This window comes from Mobula birostris, chromosome 11, assembly GCF_030028105.1.
Source record: "Mobula birostris isolate sMobBir1 chromosome 11, sMobBir1.hap1, whole genome shotgun sequence".
Taxonomy (NCBI): domain Eukaryota; kingdom Metazoa; phylum Chordata; class Chondrichthyes; order Myliobatiformes; family Myliobatidae; genus Mobula; species Mobula birostris.
Window position 1 is genome coordinate 55,126,735 of NC_092380.1, and position 19,814 is coordinate 55,146,548.

At 38.7% G+C, this 19,814-nt stretch overlaps 1 protein-coding gene across 5 annotated transcripts in view; it reads right to left on the reverse strand.

Moving 5' to 3' along the window:
* The window catches only part of LOC140205086 (potassium voltage-gated channel subfamily KQT member 1), an 851,833-nt gene that overhangs the window by 560,196 nt on the left and 271,823 nt on the right, over nt 1–19,814 (reverse strand). For 4 of the 5 annotated variants that reach the window (XM_072272252.1, XM_072272251.1, XM_072272254.1 and 1 more), the window contains exons 9-13: nt 14,779–14,874; nt 12,726–12,842; nt 11,935–12,082; nt 7,769–7,795; nt 2,422–2,484 (exon numbers count right to left, since the gene is read on the reverse strand). In XM_072272252.1, coding sequence (XP_072128353.1) covers nt 2,422–2,484; nt 7,769–7,795; nt 11,935–12,082; nt 12,726–12,842; nt 14,779–14,874 — 451 coding nt within the window. The remainder of the gene's footprint in view (nt 1–2,421; nt 2,485–7,768; nt 7,796–11,934; nt 12,083–12,725; nt 12,843–14,778; nt 14,875–19,814) is intronic. The other variant, XM_072272253.1, reaches the window with a different exon arrangement.

Here is a 19,814-nt window from a genome sequence, read left to right on the forward strand (position 1 = left end):
ATGCTATCTGCAACGACCTGTTGCACCCATCTTCTTTTTACTACCAAGCTTCTCTTGCTCCAGGAAACATGATCAGACGTTAATAATGTCAATTTGCAGCCAAAGTATGAGTGGAGCCTTATTTTAGTATTATAATCACAGACCTATCTTTCAATTGAATTCATTCACTTCTAAAAAGTTTAATTCTATCTGAAGCAGACCTGAGTATTTAGATGTCTCAAAACAATAAATCGTTAAAATGATCGAAGGGTGTTTTGCTTTTTCCAATTTAAACCTTGTGCCCTCCTCGCCTCCTTCTACTCGTGGGGGTGGGTATGTCATACACCTTTACCCAGAATGTTAATGGGCACATTCCATATAGACATCTAAATGGCAGACTATGCTTAAATTCAATGTGATGCAAGACTTAGTAATAATCTACTACTCAAAGGTGATAAAATAATGGAATTACATGGAGAAAGATACGTCAAGAAGACACAAAGGAGAACGTATTTCAGAATTCAAAGGTGGTGAGAGGTGCAAGGTGCTTTACAGAGACAGTGCTAAGTTAGCTTATTTTTTATAATACCTTTCAGAAAAGTTCAAATGTCTTACAGTACTTCAAAAGTATGGGGACTGCTGGAAAATGCATATGAATAATACATTTAAAATAGGGCTAATCAAATGAAGGAACTACTTTGGAATTTGGAGATCACCCACCAAATAGAAGGAAATCACAAACTTTGAAGGAGGGTGTATGGGAATGATGACTTCACATTTGGAATCGGTGTAGTTACAATTAAATTTTATCATACATATTAATAACTGGGGAGAGAAAGTTTTAGATCCATATTTGCAGATGACAAGACAAATTGTACAGATGTCTAGAGAGGTAAATAAAAGTTGGTCAATGTATTACTTTCTTTGGAGCAAGAAGAGGAGACAGGCAGGGTAGGGAACAGCTTGGAGAGAGATTTCCACAGATTAGCAACAAACAACTTAATACACAGGTGAGCAACACTAGCAATAGTTAAGAAGCCAGGACTGGAGGAGTTTTGACATCTTAGAAAGCTGTGAAGCTTTAAGTTTCAAAAGGTATAGGTGGTGGGTAGGAAAATGGGAGATGTAATGTAGCTTCTGTAAGTTCAAGGTAGAAGTGAGGGGCAGGTTCTTTTTATATGGAGAGTGTTGGGTGCCTGAGGAGATGGTCGAGGCAGATACATTAGAGACTTTCAAGAGACGTTTAGGTAGGCATATAAATGTGAGAGAATATGGACATTGTGTAGGTAGAAGCAATTAGTTTATCAGTGATTTGATTACAAATTTAATTGGCTTGGCACAACTAGGGGAAGGGAGGCTGAAGAGCCTTTTCATGCACTGTACAGTTCAATGTTCTATAATCACTATTTCTTTATCAAGCCAACTGTCGTAGAGAAAAGATGGTTCAATCACTTTGAATATAATTGTCCTACTCAAGAACATGAAAAGAAGGAATATGATTTAAAATCTTCATTTTCAGTCAACCACTAATTGTTTAGTTGCTTCAAATTTTCACTTTTCAATTTAAGCCCATAAGATTCCCAGGAAATTTTAGTGGAAATTGCCAATGAAAAGAATGGCATAGATTTTAATGTCAATATGTTAATTATGCTTTTTTGACCAAATTCCTGTGAACATGGATTTAGACCTGGTCTAAAGGCAGTGGGTGTAAGCTCCATTGTGTGATTTCACTTCAGTGCTTATCTGGAAAAAAAAACATAGTATTTGGTTGAGAAAGCGAACTGAGGTCCTACTTAATTCTGTCATTGTTTCATGCGAAGATCTCTCTCTACTGTTTGAAAAAGAATAACAACTTTTCCGCAGTGTTCCAGTTGGCATTGCTCCAATAGCATTTCAAGAAAAAATTAGTAAATTAATTGATCAATGGTTATTATCAGTAATTATTCGTTAAAATACACTGGTGATAGAAAATTGTCTTCATTCTTTTCTAATATAATGACAGCTGAAATCCAATGGCTTTGGTAGACATAAATTGGAAGAATAATACATCACACAGTTGCTACAATATGTGTACATATTGACAGAGGATAAATTCCTCATCCTGTATGCCTCGGTAATAGGTGGCATAGTGATATAAAATACACCTTTTTACTTTTTATCAAATCAGAGAGGCGCTCACGACAGAACCCTAGCTCAGACTAATTGAATCCACTCTGTTTCTTCCTTATCAGGAAGAGAACTTCTTTCATCTTTAAGTTATTGAAGTCAATCACTTTACTGAATTGTACATCATAAAGACAATCTTAGCAACACTGCATCAACTCCAAGTGGGACAGGTCTCAATTGACCAAGCTGTGGAAGCATTTGTACTGAATAATATCAGATGAAGTTCAAATCTCTAATCAATTCAAATCAATTTCTTGCATCCAACTTGGCCATTACCTTGAGGAAGAGGAGAGCTGAAGGAATAGAGTGGAGGAAAGGAAGCCCAAGAATGCTGACGAACTTGGTCACCAGCCAGAGAACAGGAGAAAAGGGAATAAACAGAAGGAAGACAACCATTACTTACAGAAGAAAGAATAAAAACATTTTCTCCATACCTGCCCAGAAGGAAATGTTTTTTCTGCACTTCAATCCATTCGATTCTTACCATTACATAATGTGAAATGAGACAGCATTAATGAAAGAGACAAATCAAGAAACAATTATCAATACATGGGACTATAACCTGTGGAGTGAACCCATTTCCCATATATCTGCAGTAAATAATGATGTAAGCCTATAATAATGCCCGGACAATAGGTCACCGAATGAAAAAAGAGATTAATTAAGATCGAGGTGGATTTGTGGAATAAATTAAAATTTTGAAAGTGACAGGAACTTGATGGTGGAATGAAAATCATTATTTCAAATATTTTTTTAATTTATTGAGCTACAACATGGAGTAGCACCTTCAGGCTCTTCGAGCCGCACTGCCCAGCAAGCCGAATTGACTCTAGCTTCATCATGGGACAATTTACAAAGACCAATTAACTTACCAAACAGTACATCTTTGGACTGTGGGAAGAAACTGGAACACCCAGAGGAAACCCATGCGGTCACAGGGAGAACGTACAAACTCCTTTCAGACAGTGGCAGGAATTGAACCTGGGCCGCTGGTACTGTAAAGCACTGTGCTAACTACTATGAGGCAGCACTGTAGCATAGTGGTTAGCACAATGCTTTATGGTACAGATGGCCCAGGTTCAAATTCCACCTCTGCTCCCTTAAAGGAGTTTATACATTCTCCCTGTGACCGTGTAGGTTTCCTCTGGGTGCTCTGGTTTCATCCCATAATCCAAAGACGTACAATTTGGTAGGTTAATTGGTCATTGCAAACTGTCCCATGATTTTATATATATATATAGGCATCTGTTAGTCTCGTGAGACCATGGATTTGCACCTTGGACTGTTTCCAGGGCGCAGGCCTGGGCAAGGTTGTATGGAAGATTGGCAGTTGCCCATGCTGCAAGTCTCCCCTCGCCACGCCACCGATGTTGTCCAAGGGAAGGGCATTAGGACCCATGCAGCTTGGCACCGGTGTTGTCGCAGAGCAATATGTGGTTAAGTGCCTTGCTCAAGGACACAACACACTGCCTCAGCCAAGGCTCGAACTAGCGACCTTCAGATCACTAGATGAACGCCTTAACCACTTGGCCACGCGGCATGATTAGGCTAGGATTAAATTGGGGACTGCTGAGTGGTGTGGCTCGAAGGGCTGGAAGGGCCTATTCTGCACTATATCTCAAGAAATAAATATATTAAGCATAAGAAGCGGGGAAGAGGAGGATCAGTTGTCAAAGAACACTTAATAGTGGAGCATGATCTCTGAGCTTTTGCAAGGTCCACTATACAGAAGGAATGGGATGGGGCAGAGATGGTGTGGCATAGGCTCTGACATCCTCCCCGGTACCACTAAGTTCCAGGTGAAGTGCATCACATTCCAATCCCCTAATATTTCCGAGAGAATTGGAGTAATGGCACTTGAGACATCTGGTACTTTTATTGTCAAGAGAGCAATGAAAATTCATTGAATATCAACTTATTTGTTCCATACAGCTCAAAACCATGTGCTTTTACAACTCCTCCCTTGGAGGGTCAGACATCCTGAGCCAATAGGCTGGTCCTGGACTTAATTCATAATTTACTGGCATAATTTACATATTACTATTTAACCATTATATGACTATGACTATGACTTATCTTTGGAAGGGCTTCATGGTCTAAACAAAAGTTGCACCCAATTCTGGTTTCTCCATTCTAGGAAGGGAGTTGAGGCTTGGGGGGTGGGGGTACAAAAGAGATTTCATGGGATGCTGCTTGAGTTAGAGGCCATGTGCTATAAGGAGATGTTGGACAAACTTGGATTGTTACCTCTGAAGTGACAGAGGCAGAGGCGAGATCTGATCGAAGTTTATATGATTACGGAGGCATTGAAGTAGACAGCCAGTATCTTTGACCCACAGTTGGAATATCTAATATCGAAGGGCATGCACTTAATGTGAGCTGGGGTAAGTTCAAGGGCAATGTGCGAGGCATTTTTGTTTTTACACAGAATGGTGTGTACCTGGCATGTGCTGCCAGGAGTGGTTGTGGAAGTGGCATTTATGAGGTTCTTAGATCGGCATATGAATATGCAGAGAATGGTGAGACATGGCCCCCTTGTAGGGAGAACAGATTAGTTTAATCAGATAATAAATTACTAGTTTGATTAGTTTGGCACAACATTGTGGGCTGAAGGGCATGTTCCTCTTCTTTACTGTTCTATGTTCTAAAACTGAGGCTACGCAAAGTTGACCACCAACAAAGCAAGGTCGATATGCGCCAAAACAAAATGAGCAATAAATGAGGAGAAGACTCCTTCTTCTTTGCAAAAAATAAAAGCATGTGCTCCAACATGACAAATAATGACTTCAGTATTGGCCTACATTACATTGATTGGTCAAATTATAATCTTTCCAGCTCTAAGTAAAAATCACAGTCAGGAAACAGGAATAAGCCATTTATCCCCATGAGCCTGTTGTGATACTCAATCAGCTTTTGACTAATCTAAATCCATATCCCTTAACCTTCTGGTTGATAAATTTATATCATATTAGTAAAATTTAAAATTAATAGCTATCACAAACAATCAGTTGCTATTTGAGGAAGATCATTCCAGTTTCTATGCTCCTTTGCATTTTCCTCATTTGTTCTGCCTCTAACTTATAAACAATTGTGTAGAAGTCTTAGACTCCCCTACCAACAGAAAGTTTCCTTCCATTCAAACTATTAGATCCCCCTAATATCCAGAAAACCAAATAATCTCTTCACTATATAAACTATAGAAAATGTCACTGTGATCTGTGTAAATCCTCTTCATTATATAATCCTTGGGGATTTTGTAATTTAGATCCATGCCTAATGATTCCTTCCAAGGGAGTGGTGTCCAGAATTGCTCTCAGTATTCTAGCTGTCATATAATCAGTACAAAATTGAGTGTACCACAACCTCTGCCTTCATAATTTCAGTCCTCTAGAAAGAAAGGCCAGCAGCTCTTTAGTTCTTTTATTCTCTGTAGTTGTGTTTAACCTTTCAATAACCTGTTTGAATGGACTTCAGCATGAAACATTTAATCAGGTATGATGGGAATACAGATCTATAGTTCCTTGAAATGGTGTCACAAGTTGACGGGGTCATGCAGAGAGCTTTTGGCACATTGGCCTTCATAAATCGAAGTATTGAGTACAGGTGTTGGGATGTTTTGTTGGAGTTATATAAAATGTTATTGAGGCCTAATTTGGAGTATTATATGTAGCTCTGGTCACTTACCTACAAGAAAGATGTTAATAAGTGTGAAAGTGTACTTCACTTGTAAAGTGAAAATTTACAAGGATGCTGTCAGGCTCTGAGGGCTTGAGTTATAGGGAAAGATTGAACACATTATGACTTTATCCCTTGGAGCATAGGAGAATGAGGGGAAATTTGATAAAGGCATATAAAATTTTGAGTGTTACAGGCAGGGCAAATGCAAGGAGTCTTTTTCCACAAACAAGAGAAAATCTGCAGATGCGGGAAATGCAGAGTCCTGCCAAAGGGCTTCGGCCCAAAATGTCAACTGTACTTTTTTCCATAGATGCTGCCTGACCTGCTGAGTTCCTCCTGCATTTTGTGTGTGCTGCTCAGGCTTTTTCCACAGAACTTGGGTGAGATTAGGCCATGGGTTAAGGGAGAAATGTGAAATATTTAAGGAGAACTTTCTTCACAGAGGGTGGTGAGAGTGTGGAATGAGCTGCCATGAAAGTAGTGGATATGGGCTTGATTTTAACATTTAAAAGAAGCTTGGATAAGTACATGGAAGGGAGGGGTATGAAGGGCTATGGTCCAGACACAGATTGATGGGACTAGGGAGAATAATAGTTTGTTGTACAGAACAGATGGGCTGAAAGGCCCATTTATGAGGGCTGTAGTGCTCTTTCACTCTATGGGCCTCTTTTGTTTCTAGATATTTACCATTCAGGAAATGTTCTCCTCTGCCTGCTTTATGTTGATCCATTTGCTGCAGTTTTGCCCATTCTTTGCATTTATTAGTCAGACCTATAATGTGACTTAATGAGTGTTTAAGAAGAATCCTGTGGTACACCTCAATGATTGTTTCTTTTTTGCTTTCAGCTTGTTATTCCTACTTTCCATTTTCTCCCATTTAGCTAACTTCAATGCCAGGACAATAATATCATTTCAGTTCCACAAGTTTCAACATTGGCGAAGAGTTCTCAAAAGAACATTTCTAAATGCCTTGGAATATAAACATCTATAGTGTAGGGATCATCAGAACAGACATGACTAGGACAACATTCAGTTCCTCTCGCCAATCAAATCCAGTGGACATAACTCTATCAATTATCAATGATCCTCAGCTCCTGTTCTATCTTGTGCAATTCTTTACAGGGCACTGATGTACCTCCCACCACTCTGCTGCCCAGGCATTCCTAGATTGTCCATGGCAGTATAGCCAATCCATGGTGAGCTCAGGGGGTATAGGGTGAATTGGAAGATCAGTGGATGACCACAGGTCATTCAAAATCTACTGATTAGTGAAAGATGCTTGTACCAGCAGTTACAGAAGTAACTTCCAGCAGAGACTTGGAAGTTCCATACCCTAGTGAGAGAAGATCTGTAAGTTTTTATTAGTTGGAAACAATCTCACCTTTTAACAGCATTGCTTTATTAATTACTATGATTTTGCTTATGTTAACTTGAAAGAATAGTTCCCCCCATTCCATATAGTTTCTTTATGATGTGCAACACTGTCTTTTTCTGCTATTATAAATGGAGAGGTAATCATTCAACTTGTTTTCATTTCCTTATTTTACTTTAACCATCTTCAAGAGGTCCAAATGTTTCTCACTACCCTGTTGTTCCTAATCCTCTAATTAAAAATGCAATGTTTTTGTTTTAGCTTCAGAGGTCTTGACCTTTTCTGCAGCAGATAATAATTTCCTGGCGTAGACCTACACTGCAGTCAATATTTGTACTTAGCAATGACACAAAAATAGCAGAGAGAATGCACTGCTTTGGAACTTCATCTTAGAAACGGAGCATGCTTAATTCCGATTGCTGAACTTCACAGGTCTCTATCGCTCTAAACTAATCACCAAGACACAGTTTGCAAGAGACATCACCCACAGCATTTGTCACAGCACTGAAAGCTCCAGCTTAAAAACAACATAAACAGGTCTACAACCACAGTCTAGGACAGCTGGTAACTTACCAGTTGTTTTCAACATCTTTGCTTTTCCTGTATACTTGCAGAAGTGGGAGAGAGGTTACAGACAGAGGAGTCACAGACAGAGAGAGATGGGAAAACAGTCAGAAAATTTCAATGTTGAACATATTCAAAACATTACAAAATACTTTAGTCGCCTGGAGTTCCATGTGGATGCAAAAAAGCCGAACGATGAATCCGGAGTCCAAGTTTACAAGTGACGGGGTGACACTGATGTGATGGGAAAGTAGGAACATCATGTCACAACAGGGATGGGTTGGAGGTGTCTGCTAGCAAGATATGGCATACAAAGCTTCAGCAAGATCAAGATCACCTAACCAAATGGACTGTGTATGGATGCATCGGCCACTCGAGCTCAAACAAACGGTGACATTTCTTGTCCTATTCATCTTTTCTATGAACAAAAAACACTGCTGAACAGTGTTGCACTTTGCTACAAGGATTTTGAATTATATTTCATTAATTTATTGATAGTGTAATATTTTGGTTTATATGCTGTGTGTGATATGTTGTGTGGGTGCATTATAGTCTGGAGGTACATTGGTTCATTTGATTTTAGATATGTACAGGCAAATGACAATAAACTTGAATTTGAACTTGGATGGGAAGGGGAAGGGACCATAATGGTAATGGCACTGAGGTGAGGTGGAGGGAAGGGGTGTACAGTTAAATGACAATAAACTTGTATTTGAACTTGGATGGGAAGGGGAAGGGACCATAATGGTAATGGCACTGAGGTGAGGTGGAGGGAAGGGGTGTGCCAGTGAAAGGAAGCCACTGCAGTACTGCCAACTGTGCTCTTTGCTTTTTTCTCCATAAGAAAAAAAAGAACAAAGTTTATTGGCTTTTTTTTGGAAAAATAAGACGAATAAGACATGAGTAATTGATATCAAATATACATTGGACTGTACTGATAAATGGTCTCCATTCTGATGATGTGCCAAGGATGGAAACGGAACTTCCTTCATCTAACCATCTCCCTCCTGCTTATTCTCCTTTAATTCACATTTACCTCTGGTCATTGTTTTCCCTCACTATGTCCACACTGTGACTGTTCTGCCTGGCTTGATCTTTGTTTTTTTTAACTCCAGCATGCCTCCTGACCCAGTCAGAAATAACTTACCTACTTTCCTCCTTTTCCATTTTTCTTTTTCTGTCCTTCATCCCACTTTGTGGTTTGCCAGCACATAAAAAGTTTCTGCCACTTTTTCTACTGACTCTAATTCCTGTTGCTTCCAGAGTCTATGCAAACTTCTCATTTTGGGGTAACAGCAAAATATTTGGCGCTTATCTTACATTTATTATCAAAAGATAAAACACCAACATTCCCCAGTTCTTTTACTGCATGACACACTTGTATAAAACCTGTAACATTCCACATTCGATAAACCTCACACAGCAAAACCAGCAAAGTCCATAGCTGGATTGTAAGAATTCACTATATAAGGCCACTGGAGAGTCAGTTTTGTGATCTCCACTAATGCAGAATCGGAAAGATTAGCCACACGCAAGTATAAAGTCTCATCAACTACGTTCTAGCTTCTTTTCAAAGGCCTTTTCAACTCAAGCTTCTTAACAAAGATGCAATTAGTAAGGTTTATTTTCTAAATCCTCTCAGTGAATTGTTATCAGTATACGTAGATCTTATAAAATACATTAGCTTTCTGAAGGCATTTTATTGATAGTTTAATAATTTTTTTCTGCCTCACCTTTGCATTAAGAATTGTGCACCAAAATTCTATTTATTTATTTCTTTGTTTGTTTATTTGTTTGTTTATTTATTGGGCTACAGTGCAGAATAGGCCTTTCCAGCCTTTCGAGCTGCGCCGCCCAAAAGACTCCCAATTTAATCTGAGCCTAATCATGGGACAATTTACAACGACCGATTAACCTACCAAATGACACATCTTTGGATTGTGGGAGGAAACCGGAGCACCAAGAGGAAACCCACATGGTCATGGGGAGAACATACAAATTCCTTACTGGCAGTGGTGGGATCAAGTAATGAGTACTAATTTGATCTCCAGGTACCTCACTTCAGGTTCTATATCCTTATCAGATGAAAGGTAATTTGTTTGATACCAAGTTTATCTATTTAATCTTAAACTCTCTAGACTCTCAATTTACAGCTTCAAATAAACTTTCATTGAAGATAATAAGATTGAAAATAGCAAGATGCAAATCTATAGTAAAAGTTGACAGCTGCAAGTAACACAGATAAAATCAGCTTATATATCTTAAAGTGTTTTTTAGATTGACGCACCCTCAAGCAACAATGACTACACACACTGGGATTATTGTTGTGGAAGATTCTGTTGGAATACCTATCAACTTGTTCACTATGCTATATATAAAAAAAACATTTAAAATGTCATTGTGAATTTGCAAATGAATAAAGTAATAAAGTTTTCACTATTTTGCTCATGAATTGAAATTGAAATTAAATGGTAGCTAATTTGGTTTTGCGAGAAAGTAACCAGCATTTGCATGCTAGCTCTGCAGAGCATAATTTCTACACTCAATATAGAAAATATATAGTAAACATAGGAACTACTCAAATCGCATTGCATTTTTCAACTTAACTTCAGAACTCACAAAACAACTGAAAGGGGTGGCCAGTAAAAGATGAAGCACATGTTCCCTTTCACTTTTTGCTTTTTGACATTTAACATTCAAAGTCATGGCTGATCTATTGCTTGAAGTCTGTCATTCCTCATGAGCCTTGTGAAGTTTGATATTGTTTGACTTCAAGACTTTATCAGCTCAGCAACTGAGTGTCTGCAGATGCAGAATTCCAAAGATTCGCAGAACTTTGAGTGAAGAAATTTCTTCTTATCTTATTACTATATGGCAAACTCATTATTCACGACTATGCTCCCTTGAGATATAATTTCTAGCCACAGGAAGTACTCTCTCAAGATATAGTTGTGTTTCAAGGAGGAAAGCAATCTGATAATTTTATGGCATATCATGTGGGTGACTTAATGCACACTTACTGACATTTTTTTCTTTAAAAACATCTAGTATTTCATGCTTGATTTTAAAATACTTGACCCTCAATTTTCAAGATATGGTAAATTCCTTCATCCTTCTTAACGTACAGGGATATCATTCCCTAACATTAATAGCTTCATCATTGCTGTCTGTATGATTAGTTGCCAAGGCCTTTTGCTTTGAAATTGCCACCTTAAAAATCCCACCACTTTTCAATCTTTCTTTCCTCCTTTATGGCATCTTTTTAAACCCTAGAAACTTTTGGACAACTTCCTCTTGCTTCATGGCAGTCCTTTCAAATGACTTTATAGATTTCTTTTGCTATATTAAACATTCTATTTAAAGGTTAATTGTTGAGAATAATAGAGAAGTGAATTTTTTGCCTTCATTGGTTAAGAAAATATGTTCTGGACTTCTTAAGCAATTACTTTTAGACAAAATAATTCATGGTTGGGCCATTTTAAGAATTTATTTAATTTACAGTCTATATTTAACTGGTATTGAAGATTTACTGTGTATTGGAGAACCAGTGTGCTTAATGGATCATTTCTGCAATAGGAAAACTAACCTAAGCAAACTGGACCACACTCATATATATATTTTAGACCCTTAAATGCTCGAAGTGTTATGTAGTCAAATGCTTGGCCTCTCTCTTTTAATTAAAAGCAGCTCATTTTAAAAGGATAAAATATAATATTTTACGGACTTTTATTTAGAATTTTTTTCTGAATGTTGTTAATTGTGGGACTTTTCCTAATGTTCCTAGCTTTCCAAACATAATTGAAACATTTACATGACTGCACATTATAATTTCGTTATCAAGTTGAATGAATTAGTTTGGTTCATCTCAACAGTAAAAAAAAAGATTGTTCAAGTATTTCCCAGAAACTAAAGCTGCAGATGTGGGAAATCTGAAAGAAAAACAGAAATACTCAGCACATCAGGTAACCTCCATGGGGAAAGAAACAAAACTTCATTCTGAATTGTTAGCCCTGTTTCTTCCACAAATTTTGTCTGATCTGCTAAATAAATTCAGCATGGTCCATTTTGATTCTAAATATTTGTTGAGGCTACATTGAACTCATCAAATACCTCATTGGGAGGTTATTGACTAATATGACAACAATTGTCTATTTACATTTGACTATCTCTCCTACCTGATGAATCGTATCCATCGATATTTGAATTTTCATATTTCTTGTCATCCTTATCGAAAACATAGCCATACGTGATATTGGGCACATTCAGTGATTTCTCAGAATTCAATCCGTTGTCTTTATCAGACTTCATTCTCTTTCTTTTCACCTAAAAATGCCAAGCAGTCAACAACATTGTTAGTCAAACAGTTTTTACAATGCATATGATAAAGCTTTTCTAAGTGCACATCCAGAGTGGGACAGGAATGAAAGGGTGTGTAAGGTCACATCAGGTGTGTGTGCATATGGTGGTATGACACTTACAGCATTTTTCTGAAACAAAATTAGTTATCGTGTCTGGATAAGGTTTGCCTTATAGGTTTGTATAACAGACTTTTCACCCGACCAAGTTCAAGTCCATCAAGCATACATTTACTATACTAATTCCATTTCATTCACCCCAAATTTCCAAGAACTCCCTCCAGATTCTACCACTCACCTACACACTAGAGGCAATTTACGGTAGTCAATTAACCTACCAAACCTCATGTCTTTGGAATGTGGGAGGAAACTGGTGCACCCAGAGGAAACCCACATGTTTACAAGGAAAATGTGCAAACTCTTCATAAATGACTTCGGAAGACAAGACGGAACCTGGGTTACTGAAGCTCTGAGACAACTTCTCTACTAGCTTTGCCACTTTACCACCCTAAAGAGAAATAGGAAAAGGACTAAGAGCAGTAGATAAAGGAAGGCAAGAGTTTGGAAGGAGGGTGTCAAAGTAAAGAAATAGAACAGAAGATTGTTATTACCACTGGTTTCTTTGTCTTTGGACTTGGAGATGGAACATAGAATTTGCTAGGTTGCCGAACATATATTTTCCATGTTGCAGATTCATGGTTTTCTGCTGCATAGCACCTCCATGATGTCTAAATGGAACAAAATCAATAAAGCTGCTTAAAATCTCTACTTTAAACTAGCTAAGTATTTCTTTTGAACTAGGAGCACAACTGTTGCAAATTCATGAAATGTTCATTTTGCACTGATACTGCCTGACCTCCTGAGGATTTTCTGCACTTATATTTTTTCCTTACAAAGAGGTTTGGTTTTCATACTGAATTCATTTGTTGCAATGTTCAGAACAAATTATTTCACAATTATGTTGTGATTAAGTCTCAGAGACACAAATGCTTTCAAAACTGAAGATCAGCTCATTGGTGTTTCATTATTCCTCAAACCTGGTAAACAAATTCAAAATGTCTACCACCTCCAGCAAAAATATGAGCTTTGTGAATTTTATCATCATATCAGCAATCGAAAATAAATCACAGTTGAAAGCAGGCTCAAAATAGAACTGCTGCTGCTTAGAAATGAATCATTGGCTAGTTAAATTCAGGCTGGATCTTTGTAGACAATCGACTCCTACCCTGTAGCCCTGCAAGTTATTTCAACTTTCTCTTGAGTAATTCCCTTTTAGTTTCCCTACTTGGCTCTGTTTCCACAACCTTTAATACTACCAATTCCAAATTGTTTGTAAGACTGCATGAAGTAGTTGTTTCTCTTGTCTCAATATGTCCCTTGCTCAACCGTTTGAATCTGACCATCCTCAGTCTTGAACCATCACTAACAACAATGCTCATTCTGCTAACTTTTGTTCAAATCTCTTCCCAATATCATTCAGATCAGTTCAGTTTCAATTTTAGAAAATGGCTGTTAAATTTCAGAACTATTTATTTCTTTCTTCTGACTCTACTGAAATATTCATGAGATTATTCTGTATGGGGAAGATTTATCAATTCATTTTCTACCATCAAGTATATCTAGATTCCTCCCATTGATACTTCAATTTAACCCTTGATTGCAGGGTTTTATACAACTACAAGTACACTACTTAGTTTACTCCATTTATTATTTCATTCAGTAAATGAAAAATGTCCTCATAACAGTCCTAAATTTAATACTGCATTATATTGATGAAACTAAAACTGATCTGGAAAGAAGTTGTGAAGGTAATGGTGTGCAATCAAAGCAAAGACTAATTTCAAAGGAGTAGAAGAACCACACACTTTGGATCTTTCGCTCGGTGTTACACTAGGGAACGGTTTCCCTCGACCACCCCAAAAGGTCCCTTTCCTTTCTCTTCATCTGGATGACTGTGATCTAGCTCTGCAATTGATTGTACTTTGCCCACCTTCCAGGACCACCTAGCTGGTTGCATTATTCTACAAAAACATCGCTTGAGAAAATAGCTGGACATCCTGTTACTGGTACAATTATTTCTTCTTTTCCCATATTAATACACTCTACTGCCACACATACCAAACTTCCCCTTTGTTTGCAGGCAGTGTGAGGAAGTGCTGGCAGACTATCATAGGAGAATATTAAAAAGCAGATCATAAATGCATTAAGAAGGTATATCTGGCAAAATTAATACAATATAAAATTTATATTCTCTCAAAATAACTTGGGATTTATTTCCTGTTGTTGTTCATAATGTACTCACAAATCACTTGTGTGTACCGTGATGACAATAGAGCAGCTTCTTAGAAAATAAATTAAAATGCCTTGACTTTTTTTTATCATCCTACAGACCACAATGTTTGAATTAGAGCTGCTGGTAGGACATCAGAACAATATTTAAGTAAAATATATTACATTTTCTAAAGTTTCCAGAAAGAAAGTAAATCTGCTGATGGAAATTAAATCTCATGGGTAAATAACCTGATTATAATGATCTCAAAAAGCTAAATGCTATATCAATGTAGGTTTTTTTAGACAGTAGAACTTCAGTCATTTTTAATTCCCCAAATGCTAAAGCATCAGATTCTATTCAGTACATAAATTGATTAATAGACCATGATGTACCTGAATAAGAGAAGCGGCTGCTGGAATCTGACGGTTAAAATGCTTCTGTCGCTGCTTTTGTTGAACTTTGAGAGCAAAACCCGAACCAAGAATCCCCTGGTTGGCAGAAGAGAAAAGAAAATCAAATTGCTTGTGTAGGTTTTAATATTGAAGTATTTAGAATGGGTGCAATGGGATAGGCTGTGGAGTGCACGGATCAATAACAGGTCAATATTGAGGTTTTGCTGTAGGCAAACATCTTTTCACCTGTCTTAACCTTCAATTACTTTTTTTATCATCTGTTTGTCAAGAGCATCAGTACTTTTCATCTTCACTGCTTCTTGTTGTAGTAGGCTTCACAATCTCGGAATTTCCAATGAGATAACTATCCTAGTTCATTAAATGAACTTATAAACCGGACACTGCACCAAGACATCTCTGCTGCCTTGACTGGAAAAACAACAAGCTGTTGCTCATAGAGCTGTGCCTCGAAAAGTGTTCTGGGCAAAAGAATGTAATGAGCTTTGAGCAGATTTGGGGTGAAGAAGTGAAGAGCTGAGCCAAAGGAAAACATCTGTTCAGCCAATCCCAAGCACTCAGTGAATCCTAAAAACCGATGCAGACTCTGGAAGTGTTTTTGACTCACTGAATTCCTATAAATGAGATCTGAACCTTTTTCTAGCAAGACCAGGTCATCACAGATGAAAGAGTAACATGGATGAAGGCCAATGTCATTACCCAAATGGAGTCATAGAGGAAGTTTCCAGAATTTATTTCACCTTTCTTTTGGTGTTCAATCTGATCATTTGACCCATCGTGGCTGGCTGGTGGCGCAAAGGCATCAGCGCCGGACTCTGGAGCGAAGGTTCCCGAGTTCGAATACAAGTCGGACCACCCCCCCAAGCGCGTTTTCCATCCGTGTCAGGTTGAGCGTCGGGCTAGCCGCTCGGCCTTGTAAAAAAAAAGGGTCGAGTCAGGAACGTTCATATCATGACCTGGTTAATCCAAAAGGAGACCGATCCTGACACCACGCACCAGACAAGAATGGCTGACTGTCTGGTGCGACACGCAAAGAAAAAAAAATTTGACCCATAGTAGTTATAGTAGGATGGTACAGCATGACAGAAAGCTGTGATACCAGAGTCAATCGAAGTGCTTACACCATTGCTCCTCATAGTAAATATGTTTGCATCACTCGCAATGTGAAGGAATTGATTATTACTGGACTGACCACTTCCTAATTTGCTCTATCACCTTCAAAACACTGCAATCAAAGGTTTGCCAAAAGATCAATATCAAATCCATAACAGATCCAATTTCTATGAAAACTGGTGTCAGACAAGATGGATTCATTGCCCTAACATCTCTCAATGTCTCTCTCACAATGTTGTGCTTCACCTCCAACAAATTAGCTAATCTTCAGAACCAGTGGGAAAGTAAGGTGACAACATTTTAGAGCCAAAGTGTGCAGATGACACTTGCATTTACGCACACTCAGAGGCTGAGCTCCAAGACAATGCCAAATGAAACACTGAAACATATCAATGAATGGGCCTTCTCTTCAACATTATCAATACAATGATTGTCCATCAACCTTCTCATGTTGCACCACACTGCCACACAATACTAGTTTCAGAATTAGACCCTAGAAAAGAAGGACTACTTCTTCAGGGATCACCCCTCAGTGAAATCAGTCATCAACAATGCCTTCAATGTGCCAACACAGCCTTTGGTTCATCTGAAGATCAAGGCACTAAACTCATTGTCCACCAGGCAGCAGTGATTTCAGCCATCCTCTATGTATTCAATACCTGAACTACCTACTGCAGGGATCTCAAGGCACTAATAAAATATAGAAACATAGAAACATAGAAAACCTACAACACAATACAGGCCCTTCAGGCCATAATGCTGTACCGAACATGTCCCTACCTTAAGAATTACCTAGGGTTACCCATAGTCCTCTATTTTTCTAAGCTCTATGTACCTATGCAGGTGTCTCTTAAAGAACCCTATCGTATCTGCCTCCACAACCACCATCAGCAGCCCATTCCATGCACTGACCACTCTCTGCATAAAAAATTTACCCCTGACATCTCCTATCCCTAAGCTTGACTTTATAAAATACTTCAACTTCACAGGAAAGATAAATTAACTAACATCAGAATCCTCTCCCAGGACAATATCCACAGCACTGCAGTCCAAGTTATAGTCAACTGACATGGCCGGAGACATTGTTCACTTCCTAACACCAAGCTCTCAAATGGCACACTTTGCTCCAAGATGTGTCTAGAGAAGAGATTACCAGGCAGGTGAAGAAAAATACAGAATGGGGTGCTCAAAGCTTCCTTGAAGAAATGCAACATTTGTTCAATTGCTCAAAATCTCTGGCCCATGATTGCTCTGAGTGGAGGAGCGATTGCAACAGTATAGATGACCAAAAGTTCATTAAGTCCTGTGTGGGTAGTAGAAGGTGTGTATCACCTCACAAGCTCTCCACCCCACAACCCATCAGACACCTCCTGCACCCATCTGTGGAAGAGCATGAACCATGAGAGAACCAACTGAATTACTAGAGAACAAGTCATCATCAATCCTGAGGCACTGCCTAAGAAGTGCAAAAATATATTGGTTGGAGACCACTTTACATCTGAGGTCTTCTAGTTAAACATTATATCATTATCAAGTTATCAAAATCTTTGTTTTGATACAACATAGAACAGTAGAGCACAGGACCCTTCAACCCCCAGTGTAATGCCCAGAATTCGTAGATTGTTTCTTCTACTTCTGTTTTCTAAGTCAATAATCCTCTGTCTTAATTCTTCATTAGACTTTGACTGATTTTCACAAAGCTTTTGCAGGTCTTCAATTTTTGCATCCAAAAAACGTTTCCTGTAATCGTTTATCATGTTCAGTTAAGATTTTTTGAATAGAATCCAATTTTACATCAATTTGTTTAATCTCAGCGCTTAGTTGCTGGGACTTCTGCTGGAAGTCCTCAGAAAATTCTTCTTTATGTTTCCGAAGCATCTCCATAATAGAGTCCAAAGTTGCGGGAGGGTCCTCTTCGTTTTTAGTAGCTTTAGCACTCCTCATGGTTACAATATTATGTTTAAAAGTAAGATTTCAAAAGTGGTTGGAATCAGCAAAGTAAGTAATATAGGAACAGCTCCAAGAAACTGTTACTCCACCAACAACCAGTAGGCAATTCTGCCACAATGTAATGCCAATCTAATTAAATTAGTAATCAAATGTCCAACCAAGTTGATTCTTTCTGCCTTTACAATGTCCATATCCATCCATTTCCTGTACATTCATGTGCCTAACTAAGAACCTCCAGTCATATTTGCTTCCACCATGACCCCTTTGGCAGCACATTCCGGGCACCAATACATGTCCTGCACATCTCCTTTGAACTTAACTCCTTCCCACCTTAAATGCATGTCTTCTGGTATTATAGTCATAGCCATAGTCATACTTTATTGATCCCAGGGGAAATTGGTTTTTGTTACAGTTGCACCATAAATAATTAAGTAGTAATAAAACCATAAATAATTACATAGTAATATGTGAATTAGGCCAAGAAATAAGTCCAGGACCAGCCTATTGGCTCAGGGTGTCTGATCCTCCAAGGGAGGAGTTGTGAAGTTTGACGGCCACAGGCAGGAGTGACTTCCTATGACGCTCTGTGTTGCATCTTGGTGGAATGAGTCTCTGGCTGAATGTACTCCTGTGCCCAACCAATACATTATGTAGTGGATGGGAGACATTGCCCAAGATGGTATGCAACTTGGACAGCATCCTCTTTTCAGACACCACCGTCAGAGAGTCCAGTTCCATCCCCACAACATCACTGGTCTTATGAATGAATTTGTTGATTCTGTTGGTGTCTGCTACACTCAGCCTGCTGCCCCAGCACACAACAGCAAACATGATAACACTGGCCACCACAGACTCGTAGAACATCCTCAGCATCATCCAGCAGATGTTAAAGGACCTCAGTCTCCTCAGGAAATAGAAACGGCTCTGACTCTTCTTGTAGATAGCCTCAGTGTTCTTCAGTATTAGATACTTCATCACGGGGAAAAAGATACTATGGCCTACTCCATCTATGCCTCTCTTAATCTTATGAACCCCTATCAAACTTCTGCTGCTCCAGAGAAAACAAGTCTAATTTTGTCCACCTTCTCCTTAGAGCACATGCCCTCTGATCTGGACAGCATCCTGGTAAGCCCCTTCCACATTCTCTCCAGAGCCTCCACTTCCTTCCGATAATGGGGTGATTAGAACTGTATGCAATACTCCAGAAGCAGCCTGTCTAGAGTTTTATAAAGCTGCACCATCATTTCCTGACTTGTGAACTCAGTGTCTCCACTAATAAAGGCAAACATGCCATATGCCTTCTTAACCATCCTATCAATCTGTGTAGCCACTTTCAGGGAGAAGGAACTTGGAAACCAGTCTCACTCTGCACATCAACATTGACAAGGCTCTTGTTATTAACAGTGTACTGTCCCTTTACATTTGATTTCCTAAAGTGCAACACTTCAAATTTGGCCGGGATAAGCTCCATCTGAAATCTCTTTGCCCATATCTGCAGCTGATGTATATCCCCTGTATTGTTTTGTTGTCTTCTAGGCTATCAACCACATCACCAATCTTTGTATTGTCTGCAACTTATGAATCCACCTATCTACATTTTCATCCAGGCCATTTATATACATCACAAACAACAGGGGTCCCAGTATGGATCACTGTATAACTCAAATAGTCACAGACCACCAGCCAGAATAGTCCCACTGATCTCTACCCTCTCTCTTCTATGGGCAACTCAATTCTGAATCCAATCAGCCAACTCATAGTATATTCCATGCATCTTAATCTTCTGGATGACCCTCCCATGAGGGACCTCGCCAAGCACCTTACTAAAATCCATGTGGAAAAATTCCATACTTTTATCTTCGAATCATCTTCATCACCTCCTCATAAACTCAAATAAATTAGTAACAAACAACTTGCCCCACGCAAAGCCATGCTGACTGTACCCAATTAGGCTG